Source organism: Artemia sp. Qi Xiang Cuo, chromosome 5, assembly GCF_049724085.1.
Source record: "Artemia sp. Qi Xiang Cuo chromosome 5, ASM4972408v1, whole genome shotgun sequence".
NCBI lineage: Eukaryota > Metazoa > Arthropoda > Branchiopoda > Anostraca > Artemiidae > Artemia > Artemia sp. Qi Xiang Cuo.
In genome coordinates, this window is record NC_142798.1 from 83,026,843 (window position 1) to 83,044,882 (window position 18,040).

At 36.7% G+C, this 18,040-nt stretch overlaps 1 protein-coding gene across 1 annotated transcript in view; it reads left to right on the forward strand.

Annotated features, from left to right (window-relative positions):
* beta-PheRS (phenylalanine--tRNA ligase beta subunit) overlaps positions 1-18,040 on the forward strand; it is a 110,885-nt gene that overhangs the window by 24,601 nt on the left and 68,244 nt on the right. The window contains exons 3-4 of the mRNA XM_089089045.1: positions 9,682-9,803; positions 15,381-15,453. Of these exons, the coding sequence (XP_088945171.1) occupies positions 9,682-9,803; positions 15,381-15,453 (195 nt within the window). The remainder of the gene's footprint in view (positions 1-9,681; positions 9,804-15,380; positions 15,454-18,040) is intronic.

The window sequence follows — 18,040 nt, forward strand, 5'->3', positions numbered from 1 at the left end:
TGGGTCGACTTCGTAAGTAACTAGAAGCTGCTGCATCTCACCGAGCAGTCCTGTTTTTCTACCCAAGCAGCCGAGCGTACCTTACGGTGGTTTGGACATCTACTTCGAATGCCCCTGCACTTACCTGCAAAAAAGATCTTTGACTTTGACCTTGTCAAAGCCGGTTGGAAGCGACCTCGCGGCCGACCAGAGAAGCGATGGTCCGACAACATATCCGAGTTTCTAATGATGGAAAATATCAGACCAAGTGAAGCGCAAACCCTTGCAATGGACCGAAGTGGATGGAGGAGGCAGACGTCACTCTCTACGCCGAGTAGCACACGGAGGGAGACCTAAGTCTAAGATAGTTTGCAATAAAACCAGAATAAACACTTTATCAGACCAACCTTTTGGTGATAGGCCCGATCCTGAAGGTTTCATTCAATTTAGAGGGTTTAGGGGTTACACTGATTAGTAATGCAAGTTAGAAACCGCAAACGAAGCGAGAAATAGATTTCGGGTTTTTAATTAGCCTTAGTTCCAACCTATTTTTAGGCCTTGATTTAGGTTCAGTGAAACAGGATTTGATTTAAATTAGGGTTGGGTTAAAGGAGGCTTGAGTTAAATGGAGGTTTGTTAGAACGGGAGTTCAGCATGTAACTCTAAAGCCCAATGTTTTTTGTTTTACCCCAAACCCCCGTGTTTTCCTCAAAACCCCCATCGTTTGTTTTAACTTCTGTTCGTTTTGTGTTTCATTTTTTTTGGTTGTAATTTCTGATCATATTTGGGTTTGAATTATCATAGGAATTTATTTATGCTATTTTTTGGTTTAATATGGCTCTTTACTTTTCTCTGAAAAATTGTTTTTCGAAAGAATATTTTTAATTAATTTAAAGAAAGCACAACAAAAAGCGACTTTTTTGTTATCTAAATTCTAAAAGTTGCGATATTTTCAACACAGATTTTTATTACGCAACGTCAGGAAAGATGTGATTCATCTAAAAAAAAAAAAAAAATGAAACCAAGACAAGAGTGTCCAAACACAAAGGGAAAATAGCTTTTGTGTCGGCTCCACCTGATCAGGTAAAAATTTTTCAACCCAAACGATAACCAACTACGAGCGTAGAAAATACCACAAAAGGAAAACAGCAAAATAAGCAAAGTGGTAAAACATTCCGTATGTAGAAAATACCCCCCCCCCAGAAAATACCTACCCGTGGAAAATATCCCCCCCCCCCCAAAAAAAAAAATACCCCTTGCGGTTAGTTAGTCTCCAATCGCTTTCGGCTTATGAAAAAAAGCCTAGAAATGCCTGTAGATTATTAAGCGATTTCTACCTCCATCCTCCTGTCGTCTCTCCCTTAGAGCTAATTCTGTATTTATCTGAAGGCTCAGTGAGAGCTGAGATGTTTTGGCATCAAAATGCACCCTTTTAGGTATCTCCCTCTCCCTAGCTACAAAACAATCAGATAACCCATTGCAGAAGTTTCAGTTCCTTTTTAAGTTCTGTAATTTGTCTGTTGCTTACAGATAGTATTTGTCATTGGGAAACATACGGATATTTTTTGCGTGGGGGTTTTCTGGAGGATTATCCACGAGAAGAAAGTTTTTGCACGGAGGGGGGGGAGGGGTAAGAATTACACATAAAGTCCTCTTTTCCACTTCCCTTAGCACTTCTCAATTAAACTACAAAATAACACAACTCAAATAAGATTTTAAATTTTGAAAACCATAATTTCCGCGAGAGGGGTATTTTCAGTTGAGGGGTTTCCGTGAGTGGAGGAGGGGGCTAAACGCTTAGACTCGTAGACAGTGACAGGGCGAAGGGAACCCCCGTTAACAGACATAAGAAAAGATAAATAAATCTGGCTTTAAAAGTTTATGACGTGCGATTTTCTTTGTTTTTGTGAGAACAAAACAGAGTATTTTTATAAATCACCATTTTAAGGTTCTATAACTTTTAGGGTGTCTTTCTCCCTTTTTTCTAAAATCAGCCAAATTTTCTCTGGCGCGTAACTTTTGATGGGTAAGACTAAACTTGATGAAACTTATATATTTGAAATCAGCATTAAAATCTGATTCTTTTGATGTATCTATTGGTATCAAAATTCCATTTTTTAGAGTTTCGGTTACTATTGAGCCGGGTCGCTCCTTACTTACAGTTGGTTACCACGAACTGTTTGATATGACGTCCGATTCTCTTTGTTTTTGTGACTACAAAACAGAGCATTTTTAAATAAAAAAACAAGTTTTTTTAACTGAAAGTAAGGAACGACTTTAAAACTTAAAACGAACAGAAATTATTCCGTATATGAAAGGGGCTGTCCCTTCTTCAACTCCTCGCTCTTTACGCTAAAGTTTTTTTGTTGTTTAAAAAAAAATAGCTCCTTTCATATACGGAATAATTACTGTTCGTTTTAAGTTTTAACGTCGTTCTTTACTTTCAGTTAAAAAAAACTTGTTTTTTTTAATTTAAAAATGCTCTGTTTTTTTTTTTTAATTTTTGAACGTTTTTGAATTAATGGAGATTTTGATTTTGGCTCACCGTACATGAATAACTATAACAAAATTTGCATATTAATTTTACTTATATTTGGTTAAATGGCTTTCTCGAAACTTGTTTAATTTGATTTACGAACATTTTTATTAGTAATAAATATACGTAACTTACAAATTAACTTACGTAACAAACTTCTATACTCATAGATTTTTAATACGTATATTAGGGGGGTCGTCCCCTAGTCAATACCTTGCTCTTTAAGCTAAAGTTCGAATTTTGTTCCAATTCATTAAAAATGACGCCTTAATCACAAATTCCGATAATTAGAATAAATAGTTCTTATGAAAGTACTAAAAAATCTTTGGCTTCAAGAGTGATGTATTGACTAGGGGGTGAACCCAATCACATACATTATATTTTCTGTTCGTTTTAAGTTTTGATGTTGCTCCTTAATTTTAGTTGAAAAACTTGTTTTTTTATTTAATTTCTGATCTTTTTCTTTAATAATGATTCGAAATCCGGCGCCCCCTTCATAGCAATGTCTCTTCCCCCATGAAAACTTCCTTCAAGGAAAGATCCCCCATATAAACCCCGACCCACCCACCCCCACCTACCAGAAAAAATCCCCCCTGAAAACGTCTGTATACTTCCCAATAACCAATACTATATGTTAACATTGGATAAAGTTCATAACTTTCAGCCCTCCCCCGGGGACTTCGGGGATTAAGTCATCCTAAAAGACATAGTTATCATATTTTCAACCATGCTGAATAAAATGGCTATCTCAAAGTTTTGATCGGGTGACTTTGGGAAAAAAATGAGCGTGGGGGGGGCCTAGTTGCCCTCCATTTTTTCGGTCACTTAAAAAGGGAACTAGAACTTCTAATTTCCGTTCCAGTGAGCCCTCCCACGATATTCTAGGACCACTGTGTCGATAGGATCACCCCTGGGGAAAAAAATAAAAAAAATAAACACGCATCCGTATCGTTTCTTTTGGCAAAAAAAAAAAAAAATGCAATATTCCACATTTTTGTAGACAGGTGCTTGAAACCTCTACAGTAAGGTTCTCTTATACGCTGAATATGATGGTGTGATTTTCATTAAGTTCTATAACTTTTAGCGGGTCCTTTCCCCTTTTTTCTAAAATCAGCCAAATTTTCCCAGGCGCGTAAGACTAGACTTGATGAAACTTATATATTTGAAATCAGCATTAAAATCTGATTCTTTTGATGTATCTATTGGTATCAAAATTCCGTTTTTAACAGTTTCGGTTACTATTGAGCCGGGTCGCTACTTACTTACAGTGCGTTACCACGAACTATTTGATATGACGTCTGATTTTCTTTGTTTTTGTGACAACAAAACAGAGCATTTTTAAATATAAAAAAAAACAAGTTTTTTTTAACTGAAAGTAAGGAATGACTTTAAAACTTAAAACGAACAGAAATTATTCCGTATATGAAAGGGACTGTCCCCTCCTCAACGCCTCGCTCTTTATGCTAAAGTTTTTTTGTTGTTTAAAAAAATAGAGTTGTGAGAAAGTCAAACTTTAGCGTAAAGAGCGAGGCGTGGAGGAGGGGACAGCCCCTTTCATATACGGAATAATTTCTGTTCGTTTTAAGTTTTAACGTCGCTCCTTACTTTCAGTTAAAAAACTTTTTTCTTTAATTTTTGAACGTTTTGAATTAATGCAGGTTTTGATTTTGGCTCACCGTACATGAATAATTAAAATAAAATTTGCATATTAATTTTACTTTTATTTGATTAAATGCCTTTCTCGAAACTTGTTTAATTTTTGTTTACGAACGTTTTTATTAGTAATAAATATGCGTAACTTACGAATTAACTTACGTAACGAACTTCTATATTTATAGATTTTTAATACGTATATTAGGGAGGTCGTACCCTAGTCAATACCTTGCTCTTTAAGCTAAAGTTCGAATTTTGTTCCAATTCTTTAAAAACGACCCTTAATGACAAAGGCCGTTAATTAGAATAAATAGCTCTTATGAAAGTACTAAAAAATCTTTGGCTTAAAGAGCGAGATATTGACTAGGGGATGAACTCAATCATATACGTAATGTTTTATGTTCATTTTAAGTTTTGATGTTGCTCCTTAGTTTTAGTTGAAAAACTTTTAGTTGCTCTCGATTTTTTTGGTCACTTAAAAAAGGGCACTAGAACTTTTAATTTCCGTTCCAATGAGCCCTCCCACGATATTCTAGGGCCCCTGGGTCGATACGATCACCCCTGGGTGAAAAAAACAACAAATAAACACGCATCCGTGATCTTTCTTCTGGCAAAAAATGCAAAATTCCACATTTTTGGAGATAGGTGTTTGAAACCTCTACAGTAGGGTTCTCTTATACGCTGAATATCATGGTGTGATTTTCATTGAGGCTCTATAACTTTTAGGGGGTCTTTCCCCCTTTTTTCTAAAATCAGCCAAATATTCTCAGGCAAGTAACTTTTGATAAGTAAGACTAAACTTGATGAAACTTATATATTTGAAATCAGCATTAAAATCTGATTCTTTTGATGTATCTATTGGTATCAAAATTCCGTTTTTTAGAGTTTCGGTTACCATTGAGCCGGGTCGCTCCTTACTTACAGTTCGTTGCCATGAACTGTTTGATATGACGTCCGATTTTCTTTGTTTTTGTGACAACAAAACAGAGCATTTTTATAAATCACCTTGACAGTCATTTATATCAAGACTTTAAGAAGCCAACATATCCAACAAGGTTGAACATGTAAAGATTGTAACTTGTATTTTACCCAATGTAAGAACGGTGGTTGAGCTGCACGAGGGTTTAATTACACGAGGGTTCAGTTGCACGGTGGTCAGGGTTGCCACCGTCAGTAGGATTTTACTAGATCTAGTAAAAAAATCTAGTAAATTTAGAGGTTCTAGTAAATTTCCCGAAATCTAGTAAAAAGTCATGATTTGTAGTAAACAAAACTTTTGTTATTTTCCATGAATTCAGGGGAAAAAATTAGGGTCCATTCATTACAAAATCTGATTTGGATTACCTTAGACATTATGGCTACTATAGCTCTCATTTTTGCGATTTCGCGTCAACCCTAGCGCTTAAAAAGCTCTACTTTTCTCTCAGCCTCTACTTGACACTTCCTTTGAAAGGAAAACTATTTAAAATTAGGGGACTGGTATGCCAGCTTATTTTGTTTTCAGAAAATTTTCCCAGACTCTCATAACAGCTGCTATGTTTGTTAGTTAGCTTTGTCCCTTTTTAAGGGACATTTTAAAACAAACCTTTTTAAACGAACTTTTTCCATACTTGCCCAAGTTCTCTCTGACTCTGCAGCTTGCCCCATTCAAGTGCTGGAGCAGAGAGACAGTTCTTGATTTTGTTGGTCATCAAAACTAAAAACCGGAATAGGCTAAATGTCTCGAGTGTTTCGTCCCTGATGAAAACGAAGCAACTTGTTCTCAGGCCATCAAGTGGAGTACATGACTGGGTGATCCCCATCAATTTGACTCGGGCTATCGAGAAATGGAAACAAGTAGATCCCTTCAGTCAGAATTCGACACTAGTGGGTACTTTAAATTTGGATGAGGCCGAGGACGATTAAAGCCTTTAAAGTGCGACTTTTTTTTAATTGTGACTATATATTTTTCTTCTTACTTTTCAATTTGTATGATTTGCCTGACCTGAAGACTATTGACACTAATTATCGTATGTTATATAAGTTTTCTTTTTCTTGGCAGCCCTAGTCCAATTTGAGGTGCACTTTTTAATGTACATATTTTTAAAACTAAACCGGTAGCCAATTACGTTATTTCTGTTTTGAAGTGGCGTGGATTGTATTGGTTTTTGATCCCCTTGAATATGAACGAGAGAGAATCCAGAAAAAATCAGTTCAAAAAAAATCCTAAATTAATTGCTTTAAAATTTGCTAGAAATCTTTGTAAGCAGTTTATCCCTTATTTAAAAACCAGCCCAATTAGTGTTTTAGGGCAAATTTCCTCTTAAAAATGGAAAATTGAAGAATTTAGATTTCAAACCTAAAACAGAAACTGGGAGACAAATTTCAAAAGCCGTCACTTTCAAACACACCTCAGATTCTAAGCACTCCATCTCCTGAATATGAGTGAATATGAGTAATATCGTGAATATGAGTTGTAGCTGTTTTTGTCCGTTGATTGTTTTTTTAATTTTTCAATACACCTGAATTTTATGACCCGAAGACCATTGATAAATTTATAGCCCGGCTTCACCAGCAGGATTTCGAGAATCTAACATTCCAGACTATTGTTTGACGTCTTGGATACACTGCATCTGGAATATGAAGCCTATCCAGTAGTACATCCAAATAATAAAATAAAAAGATTTTCGAGCTTATAGGTTTCCGGAATTTTCAATCATACTATGAAAACGAAAGAAAAGAGGAAAAGATAAAAATAAAGAAGAAAAAAGGAAAAAAGATCGTGGAAATTCTACTGATTATCCTCCTATAGTAAAAATGGATGCTTTATGGTGCGCGTGATGGTGCTCAAAATTTTTTTTGAGCATTTAGTAAAAACAGATGCGATTTAGTAAATTTTTCCTCTCAGATTTAGTAAATTCTTCCAGGCCAGGGTGGAAACCCTGACGGTGGTTCAGTTACAGGGTGGTTGCGTTGCACGGTGGCTCAGTCACACGAGGGTTTAGTTAAATGGGTTGAGTTGTACGGGGGTTGAGTTGAACGAGGGTTCAGTTAAAGGGGGTTCAGTTGCACGAGGGTTCAGTTACACGAGGGTCCAGTCACAAAATTTACACTTTGCTGAGGTATAATTTATGCTTGGTTTCACATCCAATGATGCTTTTTCTTTGCATTAACCTTGGTGTTAGTGAAGTTTCACTTCCAATTTTTTTTTGCTGTATTTTTTTAGATACATTAAATGTAGGCATAAAGTAAAAGTTATTGATATCATGGCTGTTGAAGTACTATTGAGAGCCTTATAAATTAGTCTTTTGCCTCATAAAATAACACTTTTGTATGGCTTTTGTGTTTTCAGTAAAAATATGTTTTTGCACAATGTTACAAATATAGGGAAACATATAATCCAGTTCATTTGAGGTAGCTTTATTTAATAGAAGTTTTAATGCATTTTACATGGGCTGAGAAGTGCAAATTTTTGTTTGTTTTTGGTTCAGTTTAGTCCTTCACTGGCATGACAAATTTTTTTCTTGTTAATTATGCAAGTTCATGACCATTGTTTCATCTACTGTACAATATTAATACGGAATTTTGTTTCATCCACTCTACAGTCTACACAGTCACCAAAATAAAGTGGACCTGCAAATTCAAGTATTCTTTATTCCATCTTTTTCAGCCATAGTATAAAAATTTTTGGCTACAAATAGTTTTGAAATTCGTTTATTAGCGAAATTATATTTATTGGCGAGGTATCACCCTTCAGACTGCAGGAAGCAAAGTCCTCTGCCAAGTACTTTTGAATCGCATCCAGAAAAAAGTTGACGCTATACTCAGAGATGAACAGCGTGGCTACCGACCAAGTAGGTCATGTGCTGACTTGATCTTTAGTCTTAGAATGCTTATTGAAGAATCAAATCAATGGCAGACTGAAATCATAATGACTTTCATCGGTTTCTCGAAAGCTTTCGACTCAGGCCATAGAAATTCACTGAGGAAAGTATTGCGCGACTATGGCTTTCCTGACAAAATTATCAGAATTATGATGGCGTTATATGATGAACAAATGTGTGCTTTTCAAACTGATGATGAGGACTTGACTGAGTGGTTCAAAGGTAACTCAGGTGTTTGACAGGGGTGCATTCTGTCCCCAGTACTGTTTACAATGCTCGTTGATTTTATCCTGCGGTCGTAAAACTTCATAGGTGGCATCAAGTTGAATGAAAATCGCATTTTATTTGATGCAGACTTTTCAGACGCTATAACGTTCCTTTCTTACTTAAGAGAGGAGCTTCAGTACAACATAAATGAGCTCTCGAAAGTAGGTGATCGAATAGATTTGGCAATAAGCACGCAAAGGACGAAAATCATGCGCAACAATGATAGTAAAATACCTGCTGAGCCACTGACAGTTAAAGCAAAGGAAATTGAAGAGGTAGAGATGCTTAGATATCTTGGGAGTCTAGTGAGCACCGAAGGAAGCCCCGGGCATGGAATTGTCCCACGTATCGTGTGCGCAGGAAGTGCCTTTGAAAAGTTAAGAAACGTTTGGAGAAGTATCACTTTCACTTTGAAGGTGAAATTGAGGCTCTTCAATAGTAATGACCTTTCAGTATTAATGTCTGATTCTTAAACCTGGGCGCTGGCAAAACAGCTAGAGAAAAGAATCCGAAGTTTTGAAAATAATTGTCTTCGACGGATTCTCGGAATCAACTGGACGGACAAAATTACAAATTCATTCTTTAGAGAGAAGACTATACAGCCACTCTTTATTGATAAAGTAATATGCAGTCGGTGGCGATATTGAGGACACTTGGTTAGAATGGGCAGTAATTGTCTGCCTCATAATGTTTGGTGTTGGACTCCTCCAGGAGTTCATCGGTGCCTTTGGCGATGCCCAGAAAAAGACGCAGCGCTCTCAAGAATATCCCTTGATGATCTTTGGCCGAAGGAGCTTGAGAGGTCATCGTGGAGAGGCATTGTTACCGCCTTATGCGCTGACCGGCTTGGGAAGTCCTAAGTCTAAGTTTTGAACTGTCTTGAAGTCATATTGCTGAAATTTGATAAAGTACCATCTATTAGTGGTCCTTTAACACCCTGCAGTTAACTTATTCCCAATGAATAGTGCTATATGAATAACAAAAACAGTATATATTGTGCTGAAGTTGTACAAAATTTGAAGATTCACTAAAGGCATGCTATTTGGTTTTGTTGAGGAAGATTGCTAAAAAAATTCTTTTGGTCAATCTAGGGTCTTAAATTGGGAGTTTAAGGTTATGGTTGTCTGTAAGAATGTAAAAAATTGATAATCTTTGGAAGTTGCAACATGCTAACATGAGAAACAGATTTCAATACAAACAAACTTTATTTTATAGATTCATATAGGCTACTTGAGGACTCTTTTAGACCAATGGAATATATATATAAACAATGTGTTCTTTTGCCAAAAAAGCATCAGCACCACAATTGTTTGAGTTTTGAGAAGACGTATTGAGTAAAAAAGAAAAAGAAACGAGCCCCAGCTATAAAATTGTATATTTCAGGAGAATGAAACCAACTCTGAGGGCAAACAAGAGGTTATCTACAAGATAGATATACCTGCAAATAGGACTGATTTGCTGTGTGTAGAAGGACTTGGCCAGGCCCTATCTGTCTTTGTAAATAGGTAAGACTTGTGTCCTGACATTTCCTCGTAAATTTTCTAACATCTTCTAAAACATCTTTGCACATTGAGGGGAGGAATATTTCTTTTCCAACTGTCTTCTAAAGTCTTTCTGTCTGGACAAGTTTGATGTCAAACTTGACAAAATATTGAAAAAAAGAAGTAATTCGGAATGAAAGATGAAAATGAAGGTCTTCCAATTTCCGTCTCGGATTTTATCTGTGTACCTAAGCTCTATGGTATGTGTTAATATTCCATGGCTGAATAAAATTTCTGTCGTCACCATAAGTATAACTTACAAGTACAAATTGCACTTGCTGGTTTTCTCTTGTCAATAAGTCGAATAGAGTGAAACCAAGATAATGTTGGATTTCGTATCTATGCTTTTACTTGTAATATTTTAAAGGTAATTATTCGATGAGAAGAAAAAACTGTTTTCCTGCTTTAGTAATTAGACAGATAAGTACTTGAACAAGGACTTGACCCTAATCACCTAGGACAAACAGTACATCCAAACAGAATCAACCAGAAAGAAGGGTCCATGTGTATGCAACATGGTCAATAGTAAATATACGCCATAATAAATTCAAAAGTAAAACACCTCAAATCTAATGACTAATTTCCAAATGATCACTTTCCAATAGGGCTCCTCGGAGGAGTACGTGTTTGCCTATATGGGTTTTAGCGCTTTAAATTTCTGACCCAGGCACAGTGGCGTGCCTATAATAAGATCATGGTGATATCCCTGTGATAGGCGAAGCTTGTGAAATACATCCATGTTAATAAAATCATCAAAACATTCATACAAAATGAAATTAGATCTATCCGTGTTAGAAACCAACTACAACCGATTTTTCTAAGAGTATTTGTATGTATTATATATTATATAGTATTATATAGTAAATATAATAATTTGTCCTGTTTGGTATTATGGCATAACCAAGTGAAATGAGAGCTCTAAGATTATATTTAAATCACTTATCCCTTATACTGGTCTTTTAAAGAAGGCAGTTTCGGTCACCCTAAATGATATACGCGAGGTTCTTTGCACCAGCTTCGGTCAAAAAACTAATTTGTTTATTTAGCCCGAAAGTATTGCATACCCACCACAACCAAATAAGAAGCCGCCTCCAAAGGAAGAAAGGCTATATAATCATATAATCACTCTAATTTACTGCTAAACGAAAAGGTATTTGTAGGTATTTGATTTAATTTTCTATGCCTAGTTTCCCTTCAATCACTTTCGACTATTAAAAAGGGCACTAGCCATTTCAATTTCCAATTGAATGAGCCCTTTTTGAAGTTTCTACAACAACGCTTTCTATAAAACCTTATGTGCCCCCATTGCATAACTTACAACCCCTACCCTGAGGGTTGTGGGGAAGGTGGGAGGGGGTCTTCCTCAAAGACCTAATTTCCAGAACTTTCAACTACATTGAAGAAATGGCTATTTCAAAATTTTGATTCGATGTGTTTGGGGAAAGGGTGGGCGTGAGAGGGGGGTTAGTTGCCCTCCAATCACTTTCTACTATAAAAAAGGACACTAGCTGTTTCAATTTCCAATCGAATAAGCCCTTTTTGAATTTTTTACGGCAACCCTTTCTATAAAAACAAAATGAGGCTGTGGGGGGGGGGGTATTCACCCTTCAATCACTCTCAATCTTAAAAAGGACGCTAGAACTTCTGATTACCAATCCAATGAGCCCCCCTCCGAAGTATATACGATCAGTTTTTCTTTATACACCTTATCTGCCCCCAGGGCATAACTTAAAGCCCTTGCCCTGAGGGCTGCTAGGGGGGGAGGGTGTCATCCTCAAAGACATAATTAGGGGGGTGTCAACCTTTCAATTATGTTGAACAAAATGCCTATCTCAAAATTTTGATTGGATTTGTTTGGGGAAAAGGTGGGCGTGGGAGGGGGGTTAGTTGCCCTCCAAACACTTTCGGCTATCAAAAAGGGCACTAGTCCTTTGAATTTCCAATCGAATGAGCTATTTTAATAATGAGCCCTTTTTTAATACGTTGAACAAAATGGCTATCTCAAATTTTGATTGGAAGTGTTTGGGGAATGATGGGCGTGGGGGGTAGCGCCTTTGCCCTCTGATCACTTTCGACTAATAAGAAGGCACTAGTCCTCTCAATTTCCATTCAAATGAGCACTTTTTGAAGCTTCTACGACAAAACTTTCTATAAAAACCTTATATGGCCCCAAGGGCATAACTTACGACCCTTGTCCTAAGGGCTATCGGGGGGGGAGGGTGTCATCCTGAAATTTCCAGACCTTTCAACTACGTTGAACTATCAAAATGTTCATCGGAAATGTTTGGGGAAATGATGGTTGTGGGGGGGGGGGCTTGGGTGATTCTCCCTCCGATTACGTTTGACTATTAAGAAAGACGAAAGGCCTCTCCATTTCCAAAAAATAACCCTTTTTGAAGTTTGTACGAAAACGCTTTCTGTAAAAACCTTTTATGCTCCCAGGGCACAACTTACAACCTTAACACTGAGGGTTGTCGGGGTCGTCATGCTCAAATATATAATTTTTGGACCCTTCAACTACCTTCAACAATATGGCTATATCAAAATGTTGATCGGAAGTGTTTGGGGAAATGACGGGTGTGAGGGGGTGGGGGTATTCGTCCTCCGATTCCAGTTCTAATTTACAGAACTTTCAACTACGTTGAACAAATTGTCATCCTCAAAGGCCTAATTTCAAGAACTTTCAACTCCGTTAAACAGAATGACTATCTCAAAATTTTGATTGGAAGTGTTTGGGGGAATGGTGGCCGTGAGAGGGGGGTTAGTTACCCTCCAAACACTTTTGACTATTAAAAAGGGCACTAGCTCTCTCAATTTCCAATTGAATGAGCCCCTCTTTTCAAGTTTCTACGACGACGGTATCTATAAAAACCTTATATGCCCCCAGGGCATAATTTACAACCTTTGCCCTGGGGACTCTGGGGCGTTTGTCATCTTCAAATACATAATTTCCGGAACTTTCAACTACATTGAACAAAATGGCTATCTCTAAACTTTGATTGAATGTGTTTGGGGAAATGGTGGGCGTGAGAGGGGGGTTAGTTGCCCTTCAATCTCTTTCGACTATTAAAAAGGGCACTAGTCCTTTCAATTTCCAATCAAATGAACCCTTTTTGAAGTTTCTACGACAAAAGTTTCTGTAAAAACCCCATACGCCCCCAGGGCATAACTTACAACCCTTGCCCCGAGGGCTCTGATGGGGTTATCATCCTCAAAGACCTAATTTCCAGAACTTTCAACTACGTTGAACAAAATGGGTATCTTAAAACTTTGATTGGATGTGTTTGGGGAAATGGTGGGCGTTAGTTGCCCTTCAATCACTTTCGACTATAAAAAAAAAGGATTGAATGAGCCCGCTTTGAAGTTTCTACAACATCGCTTTCTATAAAAAAAAGCCTTTCTATAAAAATGCCCCCCGGGCATAACTTACAACCCTTGCCTTGGGGGCTGTGGGGGGGGGGGGGTTTGTCATCTGTTTAGACAACCTAAATTCCAAATCTTTCAACTATGTTGAATAAAATGGCTATCTAGAAATTTTATTGGATGTGTTTGGGGAAAGGTGGGTGTGAGAGTGGGGTTAGTTGCCCAAATATCGGTTTCGACTATTAAAAAGGGCACTAGACCTTTGAATTTCCAATCGAATGAGCACTTTTTCAAGTTTCTACAACAAAGATCTCAATAAAAATCTTACATGCCCCCAGGGCATAACTTATAACCCTTGCCCTAAAGACAGGGGGGAATGTCCTGCTCAAAGGTATAATTTCGAGAACTTTCACCTGCGTGGAATAAAATGGCTATCTCAAAATTTTGATTGGTTGGGTTTGGGGAAATGGAAGGGGTGTTAGTTGCCTTCCAATCACTTTCGACTATCAAAAAGGGCAGCCATTTTAATTTCCAATCGAATGAGCTGTTTTTTGAGGTTTCTATGACAACGCTTTCTATAAAAAACCATATATTCCCCCAGGGCATAACTTACAACCCTTGCCCTGAGGACTGTGGGGACGGGGGTTGTCATCCTCAAAGACCTAATTTCCATTTTTTTTTCAATTAAGTTGAACAAAATGGCTATCTAAAAATTTTTATTGGATGTGTTTGGGGAAATGTCCGGCGTGAGAGGGGTGTTAGCTGCCCTCCCATCACTTTTGACTATTAAAAAGTGCACTATCCCTTTGAATTTCCAATCAAATGAGCCCTTTTTCAAGTTTATACAACAAAGCTTTCTGTAAAAACCTTATATGCCCTCCGGGCATAACTTACAGCCCTTGCCCTTTGGGCTGTGGGGGAAGTATCCTCCTCAAAAACACAATTTCTGTCAACAAAATGGCTGTCTCAAAATTTTGATTGTATGTGTTTGGGGAAATGGTGGGCGTGGAAGGGGTGTTAATTGCTTTCCAATCACTTTTGACTATTAAAAAGGGCACTAGCCATTCCTATTTCCAATACAATGAGCACCTTTTCGAAGTTTCTACGACAACTCCTTCGATACGAAGTGCCCTGGTCTAAAGGAAAAAAAATAATACATTTTGCCAACATCGTTCTTTATTTGGCAACACGATTGCGCTGCCTATGATCAGGTTGTATTGTTATTGTCCTTGGTACTTTGACGTTGTATTACTTTTATCTTTAACAATTGTTTTTATTTTAATAACTTAATATTTTACTTTATTTTGGCACATCTTTTATAATAATAATATATTGCGAAAACAGGCTTGCGCCTCTATCTACAAGAATTTAAATAATCAAATGCTTTATCACTATAATGTTTGTCAATTTTGTTCAATTTTATGGTCTTTTATCCTGTCCTGTGTTTGTTTTTGTAACTAGACAATTAACCACACATCATACTATGGATTTATTATTTTTTTTTTCTAGGACAAAATGATAAAAATAGTTGTTTTTTAATAAAAATTTATCTTTTGCTGATTGAACATGTAAAAGCTCTATCTAAGTTTATTATTCATTCCCCATACTATTTTTTTATATATCGTAGCTAGAGGGTGGTCTATGGCTGCCTAGTTGGTGGAGGGGGTGCAGAGAAGAGTTATAATAATTCAATGATATGTAGGATTTTCTAGCATTCGCAGTTTAATCATCATTTTAACTAGTTGTTTTTTAAAATTATTTTTATTAAATTTTTTATCCTTAACCACTCCAAATATGAACCTAATTTTGACTATTACACAACAACGACAATAGAATATACTACCTGCATGTCCTGTACCGTGTAGTTTTTGTGATATTAATTCTGAAATGTAGAGATAACTGTTGAATGCAGCAAAAAGATAATGTCGGCCATCAAAGTATTTTAATTGAATTTTGAATAATTCGCTTATAGTTCTCTATGGTTTCTAATATTGAACCATAATATTATAGTATTTTATACATTATGTCATTATAATTCTCAGGCATTGTTCTCTATGGTTTCGAATAGTAGCCGAACTAAAAATAAACCCTGGATTTAAAAGTCAGTTTAAACATAAAAAATTATGATTTTTGTTTGTTTCCCATTACTCTGTGTAAAACTTGTATTTTTTTTTGCAGGATTCCAGCTCCCCATTTCATAGGCGTTGAACCTGCAAACGATCAACTGGCTGTTATAAAAGTAGGACCCAATGTAAGTAAACTTTGAATATTCTCAAATTAAGTTCTGTTGCAGAAAAAAGAACAACTTAAAATATTATCCGTGAACAATTTACGCGGATAAAACGAAAGTAGATTTGATGGCTTAGGCAATGTACTATACCAAAGCACAATGCCCTTTCCAAAGGCATAGTAAGAAGAGAAGGGGAGAGATATTCGATAACGATATTGGAATAACACGTAATTTTAATCAAAGTTTTTTTTTCCCTTGACCACTTTGTATAGAAGGAGTAGTGTTTAGTGCCATTTTGCAGAGTCAAAAGTAATTGACAATCAGTCTCTTCCCCAACCCTTTCTGCTATTTGGCCCATCATGTAACCCCCTTAGAGACCCAGGCAGAATCTTAAGATATCGTAGCCGTTTTCTTAATAATAGTCGAATGGTGTATTAAATGCGGATCGCCAATCGTTTACATTCGTCATGTGACATTGTACCTTCCTAACGTATCACTACTTGACAGATTAGCTCTTACTCACGTGTTTCAACTAAACACACTTTTTTTTTAAATTGTATGCTTATGTCCTCCAGAAAAAAAAGCCGAAGTTAGGATTGACGTTTATATTGTATTGTTTTTTCTTTACTTTTTTTATGAGCACTATCAATAGGAATCATCAACTGTCAGTTGCCACTGTAAATCTTAGGGTTTGAATGATTTTAAAATACCAGTCTTATCTTCGATATTCCCATGTTTAAAATTTAAATCGGACAGTTTTTTAACCCATTTTTACCGGGACGTTTCTTAAAAGACAAGAATATGCACATAAAAACTTGACGGACTGATTTTATCAGCAAATAAAAGGTACAATCTTTTAAGATATGAGTTTGTTAGTGACAGGTTGCTAGGGTCGCGTGGTTTCGCGTGGAATTTTGTTTGATTCCATGGTTGTTTCTCTGCCCCTCTTTAGCCAACTCCGGTTTCTGAACTTTTTGTACTTTTTTTTTGCAAAAACTAAAAAATATATTGTTATTGTAAGTATGGACTTGAAAGTTCTAGGTGGGTTAATTGGTGGGGGGGGGGGTAGGGACCACGCCCTTGATTTTGAAAAATAATTTTTTTGGCATTTTAAAAATTTGTTTTTATGGTATTTTGATTGAAACCGAAAAACAACAAAATTGCCCCCCTCCCTCCCTAGATGTGAAAAATACATTTTGCCCTCACTTCTGTATTTTTGTGAATTGACGCCCTTTGTAAATAGTTAAAGGTAAGATGCATTATTAACCAGAGCAGCAAGCATTAACACAGATATGTCATGTATACAACGAAATTGCTTCTGTAACAGTCTCACACGGAAATTCATAAAATAAACTGCATCAAACACTTCCTAAAGAAGTGTCATTGAAATGCCGAGTAAAATAAGGGGGAAAGGGTTCAAGATATTTTCTGGCACTAGAAGCCGGGTAAATCATCAATTGTGGAATATGATTTAATTTTTTAAAAATGTAAGGGTTCTTGAAAGGCTCAAGTGCCTAGTTAATTTACTTTCGTATAAAGTAAATTAGTACTTCAGAAAAGCTCTGCCTACATAGTGTCCAAGTACTTCTTATTTGTTATTGAGGTTTAACACTTGAAATTCTTAACATGGTAGTTCCTACTGCTGCTAATAACAATTCACTGCTGCACCAAGCCACCTGAGGGCAACACAGATGCGCACGCTCTTCCACCCTGATCTGTTCAACGTCTCGTTCTTTACCCCTTCCCATGAAGTTCCAATTTCCTTTAAATTTTTACTTATGACCTCTTCTCATAAGTAAAAGCAGTCTGGAACAGCCTGCTTTTTGTTTCGACCGAAATTGATGTCTTTTATCAACTATGAAAGAAACAGGCTATTCTACTTTTTACATCTTCACCACATCTGCCATCGAATAAAATCGATTTCTCGTTATTCAATGTCTCGTCTTCACCTTCATATATTCCCAGTCTATGGAGTATAGCATTCTCAACATAAATTTTTAAAGCTATTGTTGCACCATGACCTCCATTTTCATCTAGGAAACTCAAATCATCTGTATAATCTAGGTTTAGGAGAGTTTAACCTCCCCGTTTGATTCCATACTCTCCCATATTCCTTGCCATGCCCCATTTAAACGGTGTTATGACTCAACCAGGGTTGTATCCAGGATTTTTTTTTGGGGGGGGGGGGTTTACAACAAGAAACTTTAAATACTCATCAAAAATTTATTCATATTCATTTTTGTTACGTTTTTTACGAGTCTGACAAACATTGGGGCTCAAGGTCATTACATCCTTGAGTCTACATTTAGTCTAATTCCTTCTATTGGCAATGCGCTGTTCCCAGCATTTCGGCCTAGAATGTACCTTCTTGGATGGCGTGCAAATCTCTTGCTGCATTTTCTGGGTTTCTCTGGTTTGGAAGCAAGGTTTTTCAGTGTGATTTTAGATTTGAGAAATATAATGCACGTGATGCTCTTAAAAAGATGTCGTGGCCATCTGCAATGACAAGCAGTTTTTGTTTGTATAAAACTGAAGTCGTTATTTAATTTCTGTCAATATATATGCTAGGAATTTTGCACGCACATGATGAATCTCCAGTTTGTTTCTG